Genomic DNA, 24,911 nt, shown 5'->3' on the forward strand with positions numbered 1-24,911 from the left:
GTTTACATAGTTTAAATTCTCAATAATTTACCTCAAATGCAGAGGGTACGCTGCATTTATGTGGTGTTGGAATAATTGGGGAAAAAAAATGAGTTCCCGACTTGGGAAAATTCACACTGCAATGTGTATTTGGGATCGGCCTTTATTTGACTACTGGCCTTTAATTGAGAAAATACAATAGTTTAAATCTTCAAATCAGTGTGCAGCTAATATGTATAATAGGAACTGTCTCTGCACAGGCATATAAACTCTCACACTTTGTTGTTGTTGTGACCATGATTCAGTATTTTGTCTCACCAACTGCGCAGGTCTTGCAGCCTTTGGTATCAGGTACTTTAGACGTCACTGCACATTTCCTGAAGACAAAATATGTATATATATATAGTGTCGTTTTTACCTGGCATGAGCAAATTGTGTTTTTTTTGGACAAAAAATGGTCTAATTTAACCAGAGAGAGAGGTGTGTTACCTTGGTAACAGTCGGTGAGTCGAAACCATCCTCTGGTCTTTCCGAGCCTGATCGTACAACTCCTTCAGCGAATGGGAGTGAAGCTGTGATGATTTACCTGTGAAAACAGAATCAGACGCATTCTTTTAAATGCTCTTTAAACAAAAATGTCTTTTATCGTCTTTCTTTTTTTCAGGAAGCTCCAAGAGAACAGAGCCACACAACTAAATGAGGATCCAAGTCTTATTTCATTTACCTGACACGGACATGAGGACGTTATGAATGGTGTAGACCCAGGTACACTTCCCTGGATACAACTGAAAGAGAGAAAGAAGACATCCATTCAGTCACGGCTTCCTTAATGCTCCAGGTGTCTCTTTCAAAAGCACTTTAATTACGTTTCAAGCTTTTTGTTGCAACAGTTCTCTGATCAAGTGTGACCTAATTTAATCTGTCAGACCAGTGGAAGAAGAAGTATTCAGATCCTGTACTTAAGTAAAAGAATGTAAGTATTATCAGCAAAATGTACTAAAAGTATAAAAAAAGTGAAGGTACTAATTGTGCAGTTATATCTGATGTTTGTGGATTAATAGCCTATCCCTGCTGCATTCATGTCTATGTTGCATTTTACTGCTGTAGATGTTTAAGGTTGTGCTCATTTATATGCTGTTGGGTAGTTTAATCTGCAGCAGTGCATCATATTCTATACAATCAACATTTGTTTGTAGCGTCGCTGTCCTGTGAGAACCACGTATCTCTAAAAACATTTTTCATGGTGTCAGAAAAACTGCCCTGTTTTCAGCTTTGTGACATTTACCAGCTGATCCAAGAGGCTTTTTGAAGACTTTATTTAGTTTAAGAAGTAGGAGAACTTTCTCAACACGTAAATAAACACTCCATCCTTCAGTTGATCACAAACATTCAACATCAACACATCTGGAGATACGTGGTTTTCACTGGACAGGGAGGGGATGAAAAAGTGTCACCTGAAAAAGTAACTAAAGCTGTCAGACAAATGTAGTGGAGTAGAAAGTACAATATTTACCTCTGAGATGTAGTGGAGTACAAGTAGAAAGTAGCATAAAATGGAAATGCTCAAGTAAAGTACAAGTACCTTGAATGTGTACTTAAGTACTGTACTTGGAAAAAGGAAGAAAAGGTTGGCCACTCAACACTACCAATAACTAAAACAGACCCCTTATGACAATCTCTAGATATTACCCACCTGCTGTTAAGCCAACACTTAGTAAATCATTGACGTAGCTCTGTGTATTAATTAGATAAAAGTCCTACCAGCTCCATCGTGGCCTCTGAGCCACTGAGGTTGAGGGTGTAAATCCCTTCCTCTGCCCCCAGGATCAGATGCTGGTCTGAGGGAGAGGCAGAGAGGAGAAACAGGCTGGTCAGACAGATAAAACACAAGTTTGATCAGACGAGACAGAGAGAGCAGAGAATTGACTGTGCGCTTCATTCGGTGGCTGATACAACCTTTGGTAGCTGGGTTCTCCCAGGTGGTGGAGCAGTTGATTTTAAGAGGGCAGCCAAGGAAGATCTTTTTAAAGTACACCTGGACGGAGAGAGAGAGAGAGAAGAGCATTCAATTATTAATTTGATTATGTATGATATATGATTTATAATGACTATGGTTAACTGCTCCTTAGCTAGACTATCTGTCCAATCTGAGTTTTCTGTTGCACGACTAAAACAAACTTTGAACGTACACGTTGCACCAAAACAACTTCCTTCCTGAGGCTATTTTGCAGAGGCACCGTGGCTCTGCCAGGCGCTTAGCGCCACCCAAGACGATTGTGATTGGTTTACAGAAATGCCAATAAACCAGAGCACGTTTTTCCCCCCTCCAGGAAAGCTGTGTGGACTAGACCCTCCTCCGCAGTGCTATACTGTATACTCTGTTCTCAGTTTTCGCTAAATTTGTCTAGATTATAGGTTCTATTCCTCATCTCATTTATTATTAACCAAATAAGATGAGACAAGGACAGAAACACACTTTGTGGTCTGGTTAGCTCAGTTGGTAGAGCAGGTGCACATATAGAGGTTTGTTCCTCAACACAGAAGGTCAAGGGTTCGAGTCGGACCTGTGACGATTTTCCTGCATGTCTTCCCCCTCTCTCTTCCCTTTCATATCTAACTGTCCTGTCCATTAAAGGCAGAAATGCCCAAAAAAATATCTTAAAAGAAAGAAATACAGATAAAGAAAATAAAAAGAGTTGTTTAAAACTAAAATAATGATATAGTTGTGTGCGCTGTATTTAGAATATTTTCAGCACTTTACCTTGCCGTCAAACAGCCCTGTTTAAGTTTACAAGAGGGGGAACTAAGGCCATTTTATCGCTCTTGTCAAAGCCACCAGACTCCATTGACAAAAACAGTAATTTTACCTTGCAGAACAAGGGAGTTTGCTGGTCTACCGCTGCCTCAATCAGTTAGTTTGTTTGTCTTATTGTGTGACTATGGTGTTTTAAAAGTGCTAGAAACTAACAAAACTAACTAACAAACTAGCAACTTCCGTGTTCCGCGAGGTTAAATTACTGTTTTTGTCAAAGGAGTCTGGTGGCTTTGACGAGATTTTAGATAACTGCTTCAGTTCTCCATCCTAAAGGGCTGTCTGACATCAAGAAAAAGCTGTGAAAATATTCTAAATATATAGCGTACACTTTACTGCTGCCTCCGTCCACTGCAGGACATTGCTTAGCTCCCGTGTCGGTACTCCTGCCTGCTTCTCCAAACTGGGGGCGTCCCAACCGCCATCTACTGTAGCTAATACACTGTCTAGTACCTTATGCAACCCCACTTCAAAACATCCAAACTATCCCTTTAAACTCAAGATACAGTATTATGATAACTATAGTACCGCTGTCCTGGGAGTGCACATAGTGGAGGATCTAACCTGGAGCCAGAACACCTCCCACACCATTAAAAAATCCCAGCAGAAGATGTTCTTCCTGAGGACACTGAAACGCAATGGGCTCCCTCAAGAACTTCTGACACGCTTCTACCGCTGCACAATTGAGAGCACCCTGACATACTGCTGCACTGTGTGGCACTGCAGCTGCACATCAGCAGAAAAAAAGGACCTGCAGCGGGTTGTCAAGGCTGAGAGGATCATTGGCTCCCCCCTACCAAACCTGAGTGAAATATATTCAAGCCGTCTTCTCACACGGGCCACAAACATCAGGCAGGACACCTCACACCTGGACACCTGTTCACCACCCTCCCCTCAGGCAGACTGAGAACCCCAGGCACACGCACAAATAGACCCCGGAACAGCTTCTTCCCCAGAGCTGTGAACATACTACAGAAATCATACAAACATCCACACTTACAAACATAAAAACATACACACATCCCTTACCCCCTCAGTGCAATTGGACTCTGTGCAATAACTGCTGTGTTTACTGTTTGTTTTAGTTTTTTAGGTATTTATTGAGAACATGGAATGAATGTGTATGTGCGAGATGTGCTTGGGTGAGAATGGGCTGGTGTGTGTGTGTGTGTGTGATATATATACAGTGGTGTGAAAAAGTGTTTGCCCCCTTCCTCATTTCCTGTTCCTTTGCATGTTTGTCACACTTAAGTGTTTCGGAACATCAAACCAATTTAAACAAAAGTCAAGGACAACACAAGTAAACACAAAATGCAATTTGTAAATGAAGGTGTTTATTATTAAAGGAGAAAAAAAATCCAAACCATCATGGCCCTGTGTGAAAAAAGTGATTGCCCCCTTGTTAAAACATACTATAACTGTGGTTGTCCACACCTGAGTTCAATTTCTCTAGCCACACCCAGGCCTGATTATTGCCACACCTGTTCACAATCAAGGCATCACTTAAATAGGAGCTGCTTGACACAGTAAGGTCCACCAGAAGATCCTTAAAAGCTACACATCATGCCGAGACCCAAAGAAATTCAGGAACAATTGAGAAAGAAAGTAATTGAGATCTATCAGTCTGGAAAGGGTTATAAAGCCATTTCCAAAGCTTTGGGAATCCAGCGAACCACAGTGAGAGCCATTATCCACAAATGGCGAAGACATGGAACAGTGGTGAACCTTCCCAGGAGTGGCCGGCCGCCCAAAATTACCCCAAGAGCGCAGCGACGACTCATCCAAGAGGTCACAAAAGACCCCACAACAACGTCCCAAAGAACTGCAGGCCTCACTTGCCTCAGTTAAGGTCAGCGTTCATGCCTCCACCATCAGGAAAAGACTGGGCAAAAAATGGCCTGCATGGCAGAGTTCCAAGGAGAAAACCACTGCTGAGCAAAAAGAACATCAAAGCTTGTCTCAATTTCTCCAGAACACATCTTGATGATCCCCAAGACTTTTGGGACAACATTCTGTGGACCGATGAGACAAAAGTGGAACTCTTTGGAAGGTGTGTGTCCAAGTATATCTGGCGTAGAAGGAACACTGCATTTCATAAAAAGAACATTATACCAACTGTAAAAATATGGTGGTGGTAGTGTGATGGTCTGGGGCTGTTTTGCTGCTTCAGGACCTGGAAGACTTGCCGTGATAAAAGGAACTATGAATTCTGCTGTCTACCAAGAGATCCTGAAGGAGAATGTCCGACCATCTGTTCGTGTACTCAAGCTGAAACGAACTTGGGTTCTGCAGCAGGACAATGATCCTAAACACACCAGCAAGTCCACCACCGAATGGCTGAAGAAAAACTAAATGAAGACTTTGGAGTGGCCTAGCCAAAGTCCTGACCTGAATCCTATTGAGATGTTGTGGTATGACCTTAAAAAGGCCGTTCATGCTCGAAAACCCTCTAATGTAACTGAATTAGGACAATTCTGCAAAGATGAGTGGGCCAAAATTCCTCCAGGACGCTGTAAAAGCCTCATTGCACGTTATCGCAAACGCTTGGTTGCAGTTGTTGCTGCTAAGGGTGGCCCAACCAGTTATTAGGTTTAGGGGGCAATCACTTTTTCACACAGGGCCATGATGGTTTGGATTTTTTTTCACCTTTAATAATTAACACCTTCATTTACAAATTGCATTTTGTGTTTACTTGTGTTGTCCTTGACTATTGTTTAAATTGGTTTGATGTTCCGAAACACTTAAGTGTGACAAACATGCAAAGGAACAGGAAACGAGGAAGGGGGCAAACACTTTTTCACACCACTGTGTGTGTGTGTATATGTGTGTGTCTGTATATATATATATATATATATCTTTTTGTGTATGTGTATATATATTTTTTTGTTTTGTTATCTTTTTACTCTATGCTGCTATTTGAAGAGGATGGCTCCAACAGACTTTCGTTGTATTGCATACAATGACAATAGATATCTATCTATGGTGCCTGCTGAGTTTAAATGGTGAATAGTTTCTCTCCACATAAGAAACATCAAACACATCTCAGACACTCATTGACTCATTGATATGAAGGGAGGAGAACTTCCTGAAAAGACACAAAAGAAACTCACAGGAGGTTTCTTCATGACGGGGCTGGTGCACTCAGCAGGGTCCTGAGAACAAAAAGGAGCAGCTCATGTTGAGTGTGAGACAGAGAAGATAATCAATGAGAAAATGGAAAGATGTTATCTACAGCTGAATATAAGCTTCTGTAAATCTTAATCACAAATCAAATAATTTACCAAAAACCAAAGAGTAGTTGCCAAAAAATGTTCTGTCAATTGACTAATCCTCTCAGCTGTACATGAAAACGTCATATTGTAGAAGTTTGTGTGTTTTGTGTGCAGAAATATAAATCTACAAAGTAACTTCAGCTGTCAGATAAATGTAAGAAAAAAAGTAAAATATTTTCCTCTGAGAAGTATAAAGTGCAATGAAAATAAAAGACTCAAGTAAAGTGTGTTAAAATTGTACTTGAGTACAGTACTTGAGTAAATGTACTTAGTAACATTCCACCACTGGTGCACCGGCGCTCTTCGGCCCAGTGTTACCTTTGATGTGGGTTGCCGTCTGCGGATTCCTTTAGGGGGGAGCTCAGGAGGAACCATGTCTGCCGGGTTGTCAATTAACTGGGCAGGGCAGGACGCAGGGTCTGGATCACACACACACATACATGCACAATAAGAAACTGTGTGAAAGAATTTGCACTGCTTTGGTGTAGAAACGTGTTTTTTCTGTTGTACAGTATAGTTGAAATTACGAGTGGATGTGAAAAACATAATCTTGAATACTGGCTTAAATACACAACGGTGCTCTTATGGCATTTTCCCATTACATGGTACCTGCTCAACTCTACTCGCCATTTTTGGTTTTCCATTATGAAAAAATGTCCCTGGTACCTGCCAGGTACTTTTTTTAGTATCACCTCCGTTGAGGTTCCAAGCGAGCTGAGACGATACCAAAAGGTGACGTGAAAACCTGCAGACTACTGATTGGTCGGAGAGAATTGTCACTAATCACTGCGTCATCATTGCTAGCGACAGATGGGGGGGGGGGGTGTCCTGAACAAACCCGCCATTTTTAACCCTTGTATTGTCTTCCCGTCAATCATGCACTTCTTGTCCTCCGGATCGGTTTGCCTGTTTATAAAGCATAAAGTAGCCTCTTAATGATTACCCAATTGTATGATATATCTTTTTAGCCAACTTCATAAGTTGTTACCACTAGTTTTACACTTCTTTATGGAATTGATGGTGAATAAACATCATTTACATGAAATTATTGGTAATTCTTTAGTAAAATGAGCAGAAATTAGGAATTATCTTGACTAATAGTTCAGAGAAACAGCCACCTTCACTGCGTCCGGAGCTTGAAGACGATTGCGATTGGTTTAAAGAAATTCAAACAACCCAGAGTGATTTTTTCTACTATCCAGGAGTGTATGCTTCTGTTGCCAGACCTTTCTCTGCAGGGTTGTGGGGAGAGGTCTGGCAATGAGAGACTAATATTTGCTAGAAAGTTTCCTACTATATTGTGTATGAAGATGAGGCAGCTCACCTGAGTGCCGTGAGTGTCGTGGCCGGGGCATAGGTCGGACCTGCGTCCCGCTGGAGGTCCTGGTGAGAGGGGTAGGGGCGTACAGAGAGCAGGGTTTCCTCATCCGGTCGTCTTCCCCCGCTATGCTTTCCTCTGAGCTGGTCCGAGCTTTGGGCTGAACAGACCGAAACATACCCACATGGTTACTGTTTTTGGCATTTACATTTCAAACAGTATCTTATCCAAAACGAGTTAATACAGTACATGACAGAGCAGGAAGTGGTGTGTTGTGTTCCAGGGAACTAAATGTGTGGCCCACAATGCATGTTTTTCTTTTTGTTTAAACAGTCATATTGTACATACTAGTTTTTGTATTTATTGTTAATTTCCTTTTAATATGTTTACATGTACTGTATGTATCCACCACCCACCAAGGGAAAATCCTTGTAAGTGTTACTTACTTGGCAATTAATCCTTTTCTGGTTTTGAACAGTATATAAAAGGAGTTAAAATGAGCACAACCTTAAACATCTACAGCAGTAAGATGCAACATAGACATCAATGCAGCAGGAATATTAATCCAGAAACATCAGATATAATAGGAGAACACTGACAGGGAACATTTATCTAAACAATTAGTACTTTTACCTTCATACTTTAAAGGTGCAGTAGGTAAGACTTATAAAACTAACTTTTTGTCATATTTGCCGAAACTGACCCTATGTTCCAGTAGAACTACATGAAGCAGGTCATTAAAAAAATAATCCAGCTCCTCTGGCACCATCTACATCCTGTAGTGCGATTTGCAAAAATCCACAGCTCCCTGTTCAGATGCACCAATCAGGGCCAGGGGGGGTGTCTATCACTGCTCATGCACACGCATTCATTCTCCCTTGTAGGGGGAGGGGCTTATGGGACCGTTTTGGGCTTCAGCAGAAAGGGGGGAGGGACTGAGAAGTTGTCGACGTTCACATTTTTTGGCTAAGTCCTGGATCTTCCCAATCCTACCTACTGCACCTTTAAATAAATTTTGCTGATAATACATACATATACTTAATAAAGGTTTTGGATGCAGGACTTTTACTTGTAGTGGAGTATTTTCACAGTGTGGTATTAGTACTTTTACTGAAGTAAATTACCCAAATACTTCTTCCACCACTGTCTATTACTAAAACAACAGAAATGCTAAAAATTGCATGTAGAAAGGTCTTCGGCAATAGTTGTTAACACCTTACATTTCAAAGTTCAGCCTTTCAATGAATACAATGTTTTTTTTCAGCCCTGTCGTCATCATAAACACACATGCATATAAAACCATATTTTCGTCGATAATCACCTTTGGAGGAAGTGGAGGGGGAGTTGGCATTATAAGTCTGTTGGCAGAGAGAGAGAGTCTTCTGTGTTAATGACACAAATACACATTAATACACACATGAGTTTGTGTTTATTCAGACTAACCTGGTGACTTGCATCGTAGGGCTGAGGAGGACAAAACACAGAGAGGAAGTGTCAATGCAATCTATTGAAGTTATACTGTGTATGATCGATTGTATTTGAGAGAAAAACATGAAGAAGTGACTGCTGGCAAAAAAGTCAAAGTCAGTGTTAATTAAAGCTGCAAGCAGCGATGAACGGGCCCTCGCCCCTCCCAGCACGTCGGGGGGTATATGCAGGATGCCGGTTGCCGGTAACACTTCCTCTGTACATTATGTGGCGCTAGAGAACACACACTAATTATATGTCTTGTTGCTGCATATCATGTGTAGACCACACCATGAAGATTTCATGTAAATCGGATGATGTTGATGTTGGTTGTGGCTAGAAGGGATACAGCTACGCCGTTTCAATGAGAAAAGAAGTAGCGACGACAGTTAAGTTTAGATGCCAAAACGACTAGTTAAGTTTAGGAAAAAGATCGTGGTTTGGATTAAAACTATCCCGAGGCGTGGCCAGGTTAGCTCAGTTGGTAGAGCAGGCGCACATATATAGAGGTTTACTCCTCAATGCAGTGGCCGTGGGTTCGACTGCAGCCCTTTGCTGCATGTCATTCCCCCTCTCTCTCCCCCTTTCATGTCTTCATCTGTCCTGTGAAAATAAAGGCCTAAAAATGCCCCAAAAAAACTATCCCGACAATTCCTGGGTGAAAGTATTAAAAATATGTTATTGTATTATATTCGATTTTTTGCGAGATTTTGCATAACTTCCTGCCGTAGCTGTATCCCTTCTAGCCAGATGTCTCCAGGCCTGGACACTTATCATGCATGTGAAGTTTCAGACAGATTGGACAGTGTAAAGTAAATTTATAACAGCTTCCTATGTTATGGCGAAACATGCAAATTGTCCGCCTTGCCATGGCAACACCGTTCTATGAAAATACAAAAGCTTTGCAATTTGTCATCGGGAAAGTCTTGACATGCTACTGACCCAATTTGAGAAGGATCTGTTGAATCCTCTTGGAGGAGTTTTAAAAAGTTCCACACCTGTTCAGGGCTTAAAATGCCGTCACATGACCTATTACATCATCATTCGATCAATCGACTATTCCTTTGCAATTTAGGGTCACATGAGTCAGAGGATTATACCAACTGAATAGGAGACAAATCCGATAAACCCCCTAGGAGAAGTTCAAAAGAATTTGCATTAAATAAGTGAAAAAAACCCGCATGCAATTCAAAATGGTCGGCTCCAAATGCAGTGGTAATTATTTCTGTAGGTGCTCCTTTCCTGAGTTTTAAAAACTACAAAATAAGAACACATTTTACATACAATCATCTGTGTTAATAAAGTATTTAACTCTACCTCTAACTAAAGTCAGCAGTTTTTTAAAATGAATCACCATACACTCAGTCTTGTAGTACTCGAAAGCAATACTTGAGTAAAAGTATCTTACCAGAAAATGACTTTGGTAGAAGTTAAAGTCTCCTTTTAGAATATAACTTGAGTAAATGTCTCTGTATCTAATATTTACTGTATTTATTTACTGTATTTAAGTATCCACAGCAATTTTATGTTATTAAATGTACTTAAGTATTAGAAGTAAAAGTAAAAATAACTTTGTTTATGAACTTTATGGCCAAAGGTGTGTAACGTTATCTTCATCACCACTGTCGTCGGGATGGTCATCGTCTGTTACCACGGCGGCAGAGCCTGCAGCAGGTGCTTCCATGACACTATCAGTTATTATGCTTCCTCCTCTTCCTCTTTAGTTTTGGCCTATGGTTTTTGTCTTTTTGCCGCTTGGCAACAAACAGGCATTAGGAGTGGAACTGGAATGATTCGCCGTACCAAACTTCCTTTTTTTCAGTTTAATACATTTCTTCTGATTTTATTTTGTAGTAACGAGTAACTAAAATGCTTAGGGGAAATGTAGTGGAGTAAAAGTATACATTTTATTAAGGAAATGTAGTAGAGTAGAAGTAAAAGTTTCCGGAGATATAAATAATGAGTAAAGTACAGATACGTGAAAATTCTACTTAAGTACAGTAGTGAAGTATTTGTACTTTGTTACATTACATCACTGCATACGCTGTTGTGTTGTGTTTTGTTAGACGTGGTTTAAACATGTTTTCTTACATATCCACATCGTCATAGTCGTCGTCCGAGTCTGTGTCCTGATCCCTGGGAGAAGAAACAGAAGTTAAATCTCATGATCAGGTATTTAATGTGACTCCACGTCTGTGACATGTGATCCAGTTACCTCACTGGACTCTTGCGACTGCCGGTGGATCCCAGAGAAGGTCTTAACTGTGAAAAAACACAGGAACTTAGCAATATTTCTAAAAGAAGTTACAGCCAACGAGTACAAACTTATAGATGTAGAAAACTACTCTATTTGTTGTGTTAAATGTATATTCGCTGTTACTGTCTTTATTGTTTAAAATAGGGGCCGATCGCCAAGACTTAAGACAAATAAAAAATATTCACTATTTGAAAGTGGGGGGACAAAGGGTTTTTTGCAAAGTGTGTGTGTGTGTGTGGGGGGGGCATATATGTTTGTTTATGCATGGGTGTCTGCAACATTGAAAGTGTAATAAACTTACTGTTGTGTTTGGTGATTCTTTCTTCACAGGCCTCCGAGTGTAAATCTGTTCCACTGAGCGACCATAAGCAAAACAATTTAACACAAAGACACTTTCCATATGAACATTTGATTTCATTATATTCTTTATCATAAGGTTGTTCATAGCTAAAGTGAAAGAGTGATTTCTTACAGCTGATGTCAGAGTTTGTCCTCTCTGCCTGGTTGTGCTTGTTGATAGACTGGATCCTCTTCAAAGAGCCCGTCACCTTAAATCAACAAGAAAAACCCATTATTAATCCGATCAGAGTCTGTGATCTCAGGTAGAAGACCACCAGCTGGCTAAATACACATTTTAAGCAGAGACACTACAGCTGAATAGGGACATATTTGAACTAATAGATATCAAAATAAAACTTCCCCAGTTGATTAGTTACATTAGGACAATTATTTTTATACAATAAATTTTCTGAAATGTTATGTTCAAATATGCACTCATAATTTGCATACATTTCGAATAAAGCCAGGTTCACAATTCTTGTTTCATTTTGCCGACATATTAGAATCAAAGGTTTTCACTGGGGGAATTCTGGATATCTTTTTTTCATTATCACTTAATAAATCAGAAAATACTGTAAACAGCCATAAAAAAACTTTTTTTCGCCATGTTTTTAGGAATAAAATGTTATATAAATCAGGCTGTGAATGATATATGAACAAAGCCCTGTGTAGGAACCTTCAGAATATAGATAGGAATAAAACTTGAAAGTTTGGTGTATGTAAATGCTAATGAATTGGCGATTTCTGGCTCAGAGTCTGAGAGAAAAACTCATTTTGAGAAAATGAGAGAATAATGTTCTTACTATTTGCAGATAAATATAATAAGAATGTAAAAGGTTTCCATAAGAGACCAAGTGTGTTTTGGTGTATGCTTATTTAGCTTAAGCCATAACTATAAGATAGTTAGGGTCACAGTGGCCTCCAGCTTAGTAAGTAATAATAACAAATGAGGACGAGACATAATACAGTGGCCCCCACCCTGGCGGGTGTTGCGTGAAGATAGCAGCCCCGGTGCGGAAGAAGAAGAGGGAGCCCAAGGAAGAAAGTATAAGAGATGAGGGGAAGAATAGATCGGGGCTCACGAGGTCTGACTGACGGCTCTGGCTTTTTGTCTGTTGCTAGGGAAACTTAGTCTCTGCGTGCCTTGTGATCCCACAGATCTGTGTATTGAAACTACGATGCTTGATTGATTAAACAAATGTATTCGACTTTATCTTATCGTCTTATTGCTCTTGCTTAGGATCAATGTAATTCCAATTTAACAAATGTGCGGGGATATATAGGTCTTTTATTTGGAGTCAGAAACATTGTCCCAAAAGGGGGGACACAGAGGAGTAAAAGTTTGCCTACATTAAGCTAAACACTACAGGTGAATAGGGTAACACATTTTAACTAATATACATCACCATAAAACTTCCCCAGTCAATACTTTAAGGCAATAATATTTTGTTTTTTTGATTTTTTCGTTTAAATATGCAAATCGGGCATTATCTCATGCTAACGTTTGGTGAATTTAGGAGAAATCTACAGACACAAATACACAAAGTGGTGTAGTAAAATAAAGACCTAAATGTGTTTTTGGGTCTTTTTTTCCCCACTAGTCTGAAAGAAGACATGTTATGGAAGCAAAAGAGTCCTATAACCCTCAAAATTTAAAATGATGTTTTTGCCTTTAGTGTCTTAATTTAAAATTAAAAGTCGAGTTGAAAAAAATGAAACAGATGATCGTGATTGGTCAGAATGTTAATATCTATTGAGAGCTTCATCTCAGTTTCAATAAAGAATATGGTTAAGACCTCCATCTCGTCGTCCTCCGTCACCAGGCAGGACTTGAGTTTCTCAGGGTGTCGATACTTCTCCAGCAGGTCCAGGGTCAGCTCCTGGTTCAGGCCTTGCTGGGTCAAAAACGTGTTCTGCAGAAGAGAGGGGGCGAAGTGGGGAGGAGACACAAAGGATGGAAAAAGAGTCAACAGAAACAGTGAGTAGGCTCCAAGTAAAGAAAAAGCGTACAGGAGGCCAAGACTGATGTAGAAGAAAATGAATTACCTAACAGTTTTAGTCTCATTTCATCCTGATATCCTCTTTCATGTTCACTGATTAAGTTGCTATTATTTTACCTGATCTACAACTTTTAGTGTCTGTCTGCCTTTGCTCTAGTTTAGTGTTTAAACAAAGCATTTTGCATTGATCACTGTGAGTGAGACCTTTTGTTGGAGCCCAGGTTGGCTCTCTGTAGTTCATTACTACGGGCCACACCTTTCACTTTGTCATTTTGAAAAACTGCTGTTAAAAAAAGCTCTTGCTGCTCTTGGATGTGTGATATCTCCCTCAGGACAGTTGTTGTACAAATCAGTGTTGCTACATTTTTAAAGTCATGCCAAAACATAGTTAGATTTAGGTTCATTTGATTCAGAAATGACACCAAATAAACCTGAACTGGAGCATATGTGAGCAGTACTGACTGAGAGCATCTTGGAGGCGCTGGGTCTCTTCTTCGGGTTCCTCACCAACATGGCCTTTACAAAGTTGTAAAACATGGAGGACCTGCAGACAGGAGATATGTTGGTAGCATCTTGGAACGTACAGTAACACACATATATGATACGTAACACACATATATGATACATAACAGATGCTTGTATTTAGATCCTATTAAACTGAGTATTAAAACTGCAATATTACTACAACATCAACACAACTTGTTTACATGTACGTTTGTGGTTGGCCTGTCCAGACTCTGACTTTCTTTATCTGACCGTCTTCAGATTACATTTTTTATAAACATTCACTACGAAAACATCTGTTCGTGGCTGGAAATATAAATGAGAAGACCAACAGCAACAGCTTGATTGATACAATAGGAACCATTCGCTCCCATGATGTAATGGTTCAATATAATGTGTTTTTATTTACCATTTAGACTTGTCCTTCAGTTTCGGAGGCTGGTAGCCACTCTTGGACATGAGGAACAGGACTCTGCAGGAAGAAACACAGTCAGTGAGAATCTGTGAGTGTTTGTGTGCATGAATGTCACATATTTATGCACATGCCTGGTCTGTCCTATAACAGATTCAATATGTAAGATGAACTAATAACTGCAGTGTGTTTTGTTTTACATCAGCAATGTGAAGAGAGGAAAGCTGGCGGACAAATGAAGTGAAGGAAATAAAAAGTCTCTGAGATGTACAGTAGTGGAGTAGAAGTTTAAAGTAGCAGAAAATGTAAATACTCAAGTAAAGTACAAGTTGTTCTAATGTGTTCTAAAGTACAGTACCTAAGTAAATGTCCTTATTACATTCAATCACAGGTGTACGTGTGTGTTTACCGCAGCGGGTGGACATCAAACATGGGCGGCTGTAGTTCTGCCAGCTCGATGGCTGTGATGCCCACAGACCAGATGTCACAGAGTTCATTGTAGCCCCCTTTAATCTCCACTGCTGCCACCTCTGGCGCCATCCTGAGGACAGGAGGGGAACAGCAACAAGTGAAGAACTTTTTGTCAGAATCCACGACGTTCCACTTGGATTGCTTCAGTGCCGATGGCAATTCTGCCGGATGACACTCTTTTTTGCCGGATGTCCGTTACCTTCCTCGTTACATTTGTGAGGACTATGGTTAACTGCTCCTCACATCTCTGCAGGGTAAATCCAGAAGCTAGCTAGACTATCTGTCCAATCTGAGTTTTCTGTTGCACAAGTTCCTTCCCGAGGCTATTTTGCAGCGGCACCATGGCTCTGTCTGGCGCTTAGCACTGCCCATGACGATTGTGATTGGTTTAAAGAAATGCCAATCAACCAGAGCACATTTTTCTCCCATCCCAGAATGCTGTGTGTGGACTAGCCAGACCCTCCAACACAGTGCTGTGGAGGAAGGTCTGGCAATGCGAGACTAGAGGCAGAGCTCCTCTAAAGATGAATTGGGTCGAATTGAAACCATAGACATAAAACGCCACCCATTGGTTTGTGGACTGCCGTTTTGAAGTCTTGAGTTTGTAAATATGGACGTCGCCATCTTGTTTTTTTGCAACCGGATGCACTGAAAAGAGGGAAGGTTGCCCTCTGGGTACTGCCGCCACTCATCTGCGTGTACGGCAGAACAGAAAATTGGCAAATGTTTCCTTAAGTTACCAGCTAACGCAAGCGGTAGGTAGCTAGCCTGGTTAGCAGAACGCTGAACATAGAGCTGAAGATATTTCTAGGCGACCAAAATGTTCCAGTTACCTTTGCTGGAGTGAAAACACACAGTGAGATGGTCAAAGTTCAAGATGAAAACATGGACAACACCCAAAAACAAGTTCACGGCTATTTTAATGTCCACAGTGCCATGGTTAGCATTGCTAACCCTCTGTCCTGATTGACAGGTCAACGTTTAGCCACGCCCCTACAACATCCCCTACTTTATCATCCATTTTAAAATAAATGGGACCATAATTTACATCATGCTGTATTGAAGAAGACTGCAAAGTAGTGATTGAGACCATAAACTCATTATGAAAATGTTTACTGAGTTAATAAATCAAGTAAGAAGTAGGCTCATTTTCTCATTGACTTATATAGAAACTGACTTATTTTTGGAGCCACTGGAGTCCCCCCCCCGCTGGAAAGGAGATATAGTGCATGTTTAAGGCACATTGGTTTCACTTTTCAGACCTGGAAGTTTTGTCCATTACATTTACAGTCTATGGTTGAAACAGTGAAAACAGTAAGAGGTGAAAGAAGAGAAAGCTCATAATGAAGTGATGCAATTCTGCTTCTGACAACAAATAAATGTTCTAAATCATCTGGGTTAGCTTCAGCAGTAAAACTAATTGCCTCGTAAATGTTGTATAATGTTGTTCATTAGTTCATTTCTTGCATAAAATAGAAAAGTAGTCCTCGCAGCCGCCTGCAGTAATTTTGTCCTTAAATGTCCAGACTGAGGTGTTTACAGGACCTGTAACATTAAAAGCTGCAGAGAGACTGATCTCTGGGTTTGGATCTCACCAATATGGCGTCCCGATGAAGGACATCCGCCGGGCCAGAGTGGCAGTGATCTGAGCCGAGATCCCAAAGTCAGCTACACAACAGAGGAAACAAAAAATATAAAGAACCACTCATTCAGTTTTACTAAAAATATACATAAAAACAGATTTCTGTGAGTCTTGAGTGACTCTTTGTAAAAAAAAAAAAGGCTCTGAATACAAATTAATGTGCTTTGTATTTCTACTATCTACTTTGATTTCAGAATTACTGCACACTGTGACAACACCATCAAGGACGGCAGACATGAGCATAAACCCAATTAAAAAATAAATAAATAATATTAATGGTTGTGTTTTTAATGCATGAGGGAATATCCAAATAGATTAAGCCTTGAAATCATATTAGGAAAATGACAATGATAAGACTTCTGCTTGTAAATGAAACGTTCTGTAGCCGAATATTAAATGTTGGAACCAGAGTAGAGCTGCAAAGATGAATCCATTAATCGATTAGTTGTCAACAAATCTCTATTTGTTATCAGACTAAACTATTTTGATAATCGATTAATTGGGTTGAGTCATTTTTTGTTATGAAAAAAGTTTTAAAAAATTGATTGCAGCTTCTTAAGTGTGAATATTTTCTAGTTTTTTCACTCCTCTGACAGTAAACTGAATATCTTTGAGTTGTGGACAAAACAAGACATTTAAGGACATCATCTTGGGCTTTGGGAAACTGATCAAGATTTTTACCATTTTAAGACAATTGAAGCCCAGTTCAGACCAAAGATTTGCGACTAAACCAGTTGAAACTTGAAACTTCTTGCAACGAGCCGGTCTGGCGCTTTCTGAAAGCTGCCAGTTCACACCAATGCGACGAGAACGAGAGAGTGCCTCTTTGAACTTCCGTTCTAACTTCTGACTTCCAGGCTTTTTTGTAGCTAGAGATATCATTTGTTGCATCTAAATATGCATGTGGATAACGTTAGTGATAGTGAGAGGCTTGCTACAGTTGCATTTCTACTGATGAATCGACAAAAACACGTTTTATTTCTCGGATTCACTGCTTTGTTCTTGCGCTGCTGGGCCCTCCCTCTCTTCAGTCACTCTCTATCTCGCTTGACCATATAACATTACGGTGCTTTCGGGCGGTCGTTGAGGCGCCGTCTAAAACTCTGCCATTTCGACCATCTGTTTGTAACATACAAATAAAATGGATTATGGATCAATTCATTTCTATAGTTTATAGCTGACTTTACCAGCTGACGTCTCTTACGTTCTAAAACCAGCCTCTGGAGACTCGACCAGCTGAGTCGCAGCAACACCATCATCTGGTTTGAGTCCAGCTGAGACGGGCCGGTTCAGACCTCTACAACTTTTCTCTGCGACGTTCTAAAACGGTTTCGCGAATCTTTGGTCTGAACTGGCCTTTATAGACCAACCAACTAATCGATTAATCAAGAAAATAATGGACAGGCTAATTGACAATGGAAATAATCTTTGTGGCAGCACTAATTCAGACCACCGCAAAATAGAGAGGACCATTTAAGTCCTTAAATAAGATCCAAACGAGACAGCAGAGATGATTTAATTGAGCGGTCCGCAAAGGCGTAACTTTGGGTTCAACATTGGGGGGTGGGGGGGGCTTCATTTTCTGCATTCTGGTGAATTGTTTCTTCGGTTTTTGGGGTGGGTTGCACTGGCCAGTTTTAATTATTGTGCCTATGCGTCAGTGATGTCAGTCGTGCAGATAGTGACTCATCTTCACCACAGCGGTACAGCACAGCGCACACACACAGCGCAAACATGCACCTACCCAGCCTGACCTCGCCCTGATCGTTGAGGAGGATGTTGGCACCCTGGAGGCAAGAGAGAGCGAGAGACACATCAACACAAACACAACCAGAGACACATCTCATCATACAAACACTCTCCTCTCGGTGATCTTTAACTGAACCCACACAGGATGGAGATCAAAAACATGTTAACTTTAGTAGAACTAAGTAGAACTAAAAGGTCATTTGATGGACTGATTGTTGTAGTGTGCTAAGTATCTTCTCTCTCTATCTGCTCATTTTCGGCTGCACTACCGTCAGTAAGTACGATTTACTGAGAAGTTGTTAGAAAAACTAAACAACTCTTCTTGTTTCTGTTAATATTAAACTTTGCATGAAATAAAGCCAAAATAATGCTGACGTTCTCATGAGATAAATCCTGGGAGCCACTTCCTGACCTTGTGGGAAACAATATCAACTTTTGTATTATGACTTAATTTTCACTCATAGAAAAATCTGTTGTAGAAGGCGTTGGTCAGTAATTTTCTGTACTTATGCTGTGAGTGCTGTAAAACTGACTCTACTTGCAAGGAAACAAACTCTGAGACAATTTCAGTGATTCTGTCCATTCCTTGATAAATAATTATCCTAACAGTAAAAAAGTAAAAATACCACAATGTGAAAATTAAACAAGTAAAAGTCCCGCATTCAAAACCTTGCTACTAGTAAAACTATTAGAAGCAAAACTCACAGAAAAGTACTTAAAGTACTTATTGTGCAGTAAAATGTCCCCTGTCAGTGTTTCCCTGTTATATCAGATGTTTCTGGATTAATATTCCTGCTGCATTAATGTGTATGTTGCATTTTACTGCTGTAGATGTTTAGGGTTGTGCTCATTTATATACTGTTGGGTAGTTTAATCTGCAGCAGTGCATCATATTCTATAAATTCATCATCTGTTTGTAGCGTCGCTGTCCTGTGAGAACCACGTATCTCTAAAAAGTTTTCAAACTTTTCATGGGGTCAGACATCTGGAGATACATGGTTTTCACTGGACAGGAAGGGGATGAAAAACTCATCTGAAAAGTAACTAAAGCTGTCAAACAAATGTAGTGGAGTAGAAAGTATAAAGTTACATAAAATGGAAATACCCAAGTAAAGGACAAGTAGCTAAGTAACATTTGAGTAAATGCACAGTGAGTTACATTCCACCTCTGGATTCACTGTCTCATTTTCTAAATTATTTTCCCATCATAAAGTTATAAGATGAAAAGTCTGAGAGCTTTGAATTCAAAAATACTGGACAATAGAACAAAAACATTGTCTATCAGCTGGTTCAGTAAAAAACATAAAGATGATTAGTCTTAACCTAGGGCACAGTGTTTGCTATGTTCTTGTTTACAGCTTACATCTGCTGCTGCAGTGACCCACTTATTCACCAACTGTAGTCTAACGTGCTTTTACCACAAATAAATACAAGACACGAGTAAACAAGAATATAGAATGAAAGTCAGACGCGTTTACCTTGATGTCTCTGTGGATTTTCTTCTGTGCATGCAGGTAGTCAAGGCCCTGGATAATATAAATCTTTCATATTAAAAGCTTTCACTTATTAATTTCAACTATTAAACCCCATTTCAGAAATGAAGACAAAACAAAGAATACATGGAACAAAACAGTTGTTGTGCCTTGGACATCATTATCAACAGCTCCAGTTCATTAAGAGTAAATCCTTTAAAGTGAATGAATAATTACCTGCAGCATCTCCCTGCAGATGTAGGCGATCTGTGGCTCAGACAGAGGACCAGTCACTGTGGAACACAATTTACTTTTAATAATTCAATACTAATAGTTTACAGCAGATTACATTACTGTAAGTGATCAAGGTTCATTAGAAAAGTCTTGCATTGCGAGACCTTCCTCCACAGCGCTGCGGAGGAAGGTCTGGCTAGTCCACACAGCATTGCAGGACGGGAGTAAAACGTGCTGTAGTTTATTGGCATTTCTTTAAACCAATCACCATCACACACCCCCCCAATTTCATAATATTTAATCCCAGGGTATGATAGTATTTTTGCTTTTAGATGTTTTATTACAGAAAGAAACCCATGACCAAATAGTCATACATTATGTCCTAGTGTTACATGCAGTATGGTTGGAATTATAGCTAAAAAAAAAAATATTCCCCTTTTTGCTGGGGACCACCTCAAGGAACCCTGGGGGTCCCCGGACCCCACTTTGGGAACCACTGGTGTACTGTGTTTTACAGGGTGATTTGAATGTTGTTTAGCAGATCAGAACTGAAGACTGGAACATTTAATCCAGACTAAAGATGAAAAGGAGGATTATAGGGTCTTACTTTTGTAAATTTGGATATGAAAACATTTTATTGAGCTGCTCTACTGTAGAGAGGCACAGAGAAACAACTCGGCTTCACAACTGACTCCACAATGAATAACATCATGAGGTCCAGTTCAACCTAATGATCTTAACATCTGGATTTGAAAACGCGATTGCACCTGTACTGTCTAAGTGTCCAGTGTACTGTTAATTCATATAAAACAATGGTGACTAAAATGTTTTATAACATAAGATGGCACTTTATTTATCCCCAGATAAATCTCTTTCCATCTCTGCAGGAGACGACAGGAGACGACAGGAGATATGTCAAACCAGCCGGCAGTTGTAGGAGTTTATTTTTGAAAGCCCTGCAATTTAACTGGCTCATTGGTTTTGTCAATAGCCCCCTGTAGATATATTAAGCTCAATTTATGTTGGAGAGTCACTCAAGTTGTAAATATGTTAAAATAGTCTTTTATCGTGCAGCTCTGAGCCTTTCAAGATGTTTGCAGGTTGTGTGTGTCTCAGTTAGATTATTACACTGAGTTGTTTTTATATTTTTTTAGAGATCACTTTTTGTGCTTTTCTGCCTTTATTTGACAGGACAGCTAGGTGAGAAAGGGGGACGCCATGCAGGAAATTGTCACAGGTCAGATTTGAACACTTGACCTCTGCGTCGAGGCATAAACCTCTCAGTATATGTACACCTGCTCTACCCACTGAGCCGATCCGGCCACATACGGAGTTGTTTTTACTTTGTAAGACATTATATGTGTTTGTCTGTCTTAAGCTCAGTTCAGACTAAAGATTCACAACAAGACAAAACTGTTTAAGAATGTTGCAGGGTAAAGTTGCAGAGGTCTGAACCGGCCCCATCTCAGCTCGACTCGAGCCAGCTGATGGTGTCGCCTGCGTCTCTGCTGGTCAAGTCGCCAGAGGCTGGTTTTAGAACGTAAGGGACGTCACCTGTTAACAGTCAATCAGCTCATAGCAAAGTCAGCTGGTCAAGTCATTTGCAAACTGTCAACTGGTCAAAATGGCAGAGTTTGGGACAGAGGCTCAACGAGCATGTTTTCCCCGTTTCATCACATTACATCATACATCATTACTAGAAATGCAGCTGTAGCAAGTATCCCACTATCATTATCTTACGTGTTTCTACCACACCCTTACATGTATTTTATATTTCTTCAATGTGATTTGTATTTGTGTGTGTGAAACCAATAAACATAAAACATAAACATAAACTCAATCACTCACTCACTCACCATGGTAGATATCCTGCAGGGAGCCTCCTCCACAGAACTCCATACAGATCCACAGTTTATTGGCTCTGCAGACAAAAGAGGAGTTAACGTCTGTATCTGAGATTTATAAGGGAGGGGGGGGGCACAGAGACAGACCACTCACCGTATGTAGCTGCCATAATAAGCCACTATGTTGGGATGTTTGCAACTCCTCACTATGACAATTTCCTGCTGGATGATAGAAAAATCATCCTCTGTAGAACCAGACAGAAAGAGGGGAAGACATATTTATTATTTTAGTCACATTACTTATGAACACAGTTAGTGGGTATACACGCTACATCCTAACCAAGTCTTTAAGACATCTAGCTCCTTTCCTTTTGAGTTTAGTGTAAGGTAAAAGTATGAAAAGCCTCTTGGATCAACATCAGCTGTTTTTCTGACACTATGAAAAGTTGACTTTTTAGAGATAGGTGGTTCTCACGTGAAACTTTAAGTACATTTTGCTGATAATACTTACATACTTTTACTTAAAGTGGCTATAACTTTCAGTTCGTGATGATTCTAGCGAACAAAAGTGATAGTGTTTTTATCACACCTGCTGTCATAAAGATAATCTCTTTACGGTGCTGTATTGCCCACTGTAGATTACTGAGTTAGCGTTACCGGGAGATCGTATAGTCGCGATGAATGTTTTGCTCAGACAGAAAAATCTTTCATTTACAATAAGAGAGTACATTGCAGATGCCTCGTTTAAAGGTACATCTTTGTTACATACACATATATGTAGCGGATTTCATTCTCTGCATTTTAACCCATCCCTCAAGGGAACAGTGGGCAGCCATTTACAGCGCCCAGGGACCAACTCCAGATCTGAGCCAGTGCATTGATCAAGGGCACTGACTGGAGAACCTAGTACATGTTTTTTGATGGTGGGGGAAACCGGAGCAAACCCACGCAAACATGGGGAGAATAAACAAACTCCACACAGAAAGGCCCGGAATGACCTCGATTCAAACCCAAAACCTTCTTGCTGTGAGGCCAAAGTGCTAACCACTGGACCATGCTGCTGTTTTTTTTTTTTACCTGGCTAGATACAATAACACAGGCTTTTCCGGTGTTACACCAAAATCTGTGCCCCGTCAGAATGTGTGCTCTGCAACGCCCTCTACCTGATGTAAATCATTCTGTCACTTTGCGGGAAAAATCGGACCCAGGCAGAGGCATTAATAAAAACTATATAAAATAGTGTTCTTTTCACCGTAAGTCTTGTTTGCTGTTACAGGTCATTTATGATCATCAGATGAAACATTACACAGTTACATATGACATATGACGTTTACTGAAGTATAGGATCTGAATACTTCCTCCAACACTGTCTGTCTAACCATAAATACTGACAGATGCAGCTCCCACTCAGCTGTTATATTACCACTTCCATACAAATACATAAACATCCCTGAAACAAGGACATGATATTAAACAGACAATAAGCTCTCATAAAACTGATGTGGTGTGTTTAGTTGTACATGTATACTCCCCCTTTTTTATTCAGGATAGTGCTTAATATGACGATCCCTCCATGGGAGCGTATGTAAGCACAGTACTTGAGTAAATGAGTAAATATACTAGGCTGGAAACATGTTTGTTACCTTTGTGCAAGTGCTTAGGTAGAACATCTAGAGGCTTGTTTTTCAGTGTCCTCTCAGGCCTCGGGCATTATTACAAACAAGTCATAATGCCTCTCTCTTAAAAGGATAAACATTCAAAAACAAATCTCACCTGGTTCCATCTTGATGACCTTAATGGCTGCCAGCTCTCCATTCTGCTTGTTACGTGCCTGAACACACAAAGACACATATACTGGTTATTACTTTTACAGGATTCACCTCTTCTACTTAAGTAAAAGTAGCAATACTACAGTGTAGAAATACTCCGTTACAAGTAAAAGGCCTGAATTACAAAATCTTACTAAAGTACAATAGTATCAGCATCAAAATACACTTAAAGTACTCATCATGCAGAGTGGACCATTTCAGAATCATATTATATCACTGGATTATAATTATTGCTAGGGCTGGGTACCGAATTCAATACTTTTTAGACACTCCTTAGTATCAAGTATCAATACACAATTTCAAAACCTAAGGAGTAAATCTCATCAGTGTCAGTGAGCCAATAAGCATGCAGCATGCGTCTACCAAGATCTAATAATGCTGCTGATTGGCTGTCTAACGTTACACATCGTAGAGACACGCAGGGAAAACTCTACGTTACGCACAGAGACAGGGCTCACGTATTAGGAGCTGGAAAATAAATAAAGATTTGTGCCGTAATGTTGTAACTTTCTTTTTGTTGAATAAAATTGGTATTGAAACAAGTATCGTTTAGGAATCGGTATCAATCGGAATTGGTACCGGTATCGCACATATTTGAATGATACACAGCCCTAATTTTTGATGCATTCATGTGTTCATCACTTTAATGTTGCAGCTGGGAAAGGTGGAGCTCATTTAACTACTTTTTATAAACAGCTGGACAGCTTAACCTATAATTATACATCATCATTTCTTAGTTGATTGTATTTTGTAGTATTGATCTGAATCTGAAAAGTAACTTCAAAATAAATGCAGTGGAGTAAAAGGACCATATTTGCCTCTGAGGTGTGGTGGAGTTGAAGTATAAAGTAGCATAAAATAGAAACACTCAAGTACAAGTATGTTTCTACTTCAAACATGTACTGAAGTACAGTACTTAGTAGTAGTAAATGTACCTACAGTAGTCATAAATGTGGTGAGTGCCAACGGTGCCAACAGAGCTTCATTTGCATTTTTCTGTCCAGATCAGTGGAAACATCAGCCCACACCATTAAAGACACACACACACACACACACACACACACACACACACACACACACACACACACACACACACACACACACACACACACACACACACACACACGATAACCTTTGAAAGGTCTCACTTCTCTTTGTTTATTCACACATTATTTATAAACAGAAACTGTTCAGAAATGAATATTGTTCAAATGGGTCAAAGCTGATTTTCTGTTACAGCAAGTTATGACTTCTCTGTAACATTGTGATTAAAAGTTCTTTTACTATAAAAGAATAATATAGTATTAAGC

At 39.9% G+C, this 24,911-nt stretch overlaps 1 protein-coding gene across 2 annotated transcripts in view; it reads right to left on the reverse strand.

The window, feature by feature from the left end:
• The window catches only part of map4k1 (mitogen-activated protein kinase kinase kinase kinase 1), a 44,635-nt gene that overhangs the window by 6,466 nt on the left and 13,258 nt on the right, over nucleotides 1-24,911 (reverse strand). For both annotated transcript variants that reach the window (XM_078247023.1, XM_078247022.1), the window contains exons 2-26: nucleotides 23,546-23,603; nucleotides 21,927-22,017; nucleotides 21,785-21,849; nucleotides 19,932-19,987; nucleotides 19,701-19,748; nucleotides 18,218-18,260; nucleotides 16,427-16,499; nucleotides 14,770-14,901; nucleotides 14,358-14,420; nucleotides 13,907-13,988; nucleotides 13,241-13,357; nucleotides 11,578-11,653; nucleotides 11,407-11,459; nucleotides 11,064-11,110; nucleotides 10,940-10,984; nucleotides 8,825-8,845; nucleotides 8,703-8,739; nucleotides 7,388-7,541; nucleotides 6,382-6,482; nucleotides 5,902-5,943; nucleotides 1,936-2,014; nucleotides 1,741-1,817; nucleotides 704-764; nucleotides 469-565; nucleotides 298-356 (exon numbers count right to left, since the gene is read on the reverse strand). In XM_078247023.1, the coding sequence (XP_078103149.1) occupies nucleotides 298-356; nucleotides 469-565; nucleotides 704-764; nucleotides 1,741-1,817; nucleotides 1,936-2,014; nucleotides 5,902-5,943; nucleotides 6,382-6,482; nucleotides 7,388-7,541; nucleotides 8,703-8,739; nucleotides 8,825-8,845; nucleotides 10,940-10,984; nucleotides 11,064-11,110; nucleotides 11,407-11,459; nucleotides 11,578-11,653; nucleotides 13,241-13,357; nucleotides 13,907-13,988; nucleotides 14,358-14,420; nucleotides 14,770-14,901; nucleotides 16,427-16,499; nucleotides 18,218-18,260; nucleotides 19,701-19,748; nucleotides 19,932-19,987; nucleotides 21,785-21,849; nucleotides 21,927-22,017; nucleotides 23,546-23,603 (1,777 nt within the window). The remainder of the gene's footprint in view (nucleotides 1-297; nucleotides 357-468; nucleotides 566-703; nucleotides 765-1,740; nucleotides 1,818-1,935; nucleotides 2,015-5,901; nucleotides 5,944-6,381; nucleotides 6,483-7,387; nucleotides 7,542-8,702; nucleotides 8,740-8,824; nucleotides 8,846-10,939; nucleotides 10,985-11,063; nucleotides 11,111-11,406; nucleotides 11,460-11,577; nucleotides 11,654-13,240; nucleotides 13,358-13,906; nucleotides 13,989-14,357; nucleotides 14,421-14,769; nucleotides 14,902-16,426; nucleotides 16,500-18,217; nucleotides 18,261-19,700; nucleotides 19,749-19,931; nucleotides 19,988-21,784; nucleotides 21,850-21,926; nucleotides 22,018-23,545; nucleotides 23,604-24,911) is intronic.

This window comes from Sander vitreus, chromosome 3 (genome assembly GCF_031162955.1).
Source record: "Sander vitreus isolate 19-12246 chromosome 3, sanVit1, whole genome shotgun sequence".
NCBI classification, from domain to species: Eukaryota; Metazoa; Chordata; class Actinopteri; order Perciformes; family Percidae; genus Sander; species Sander vitreus.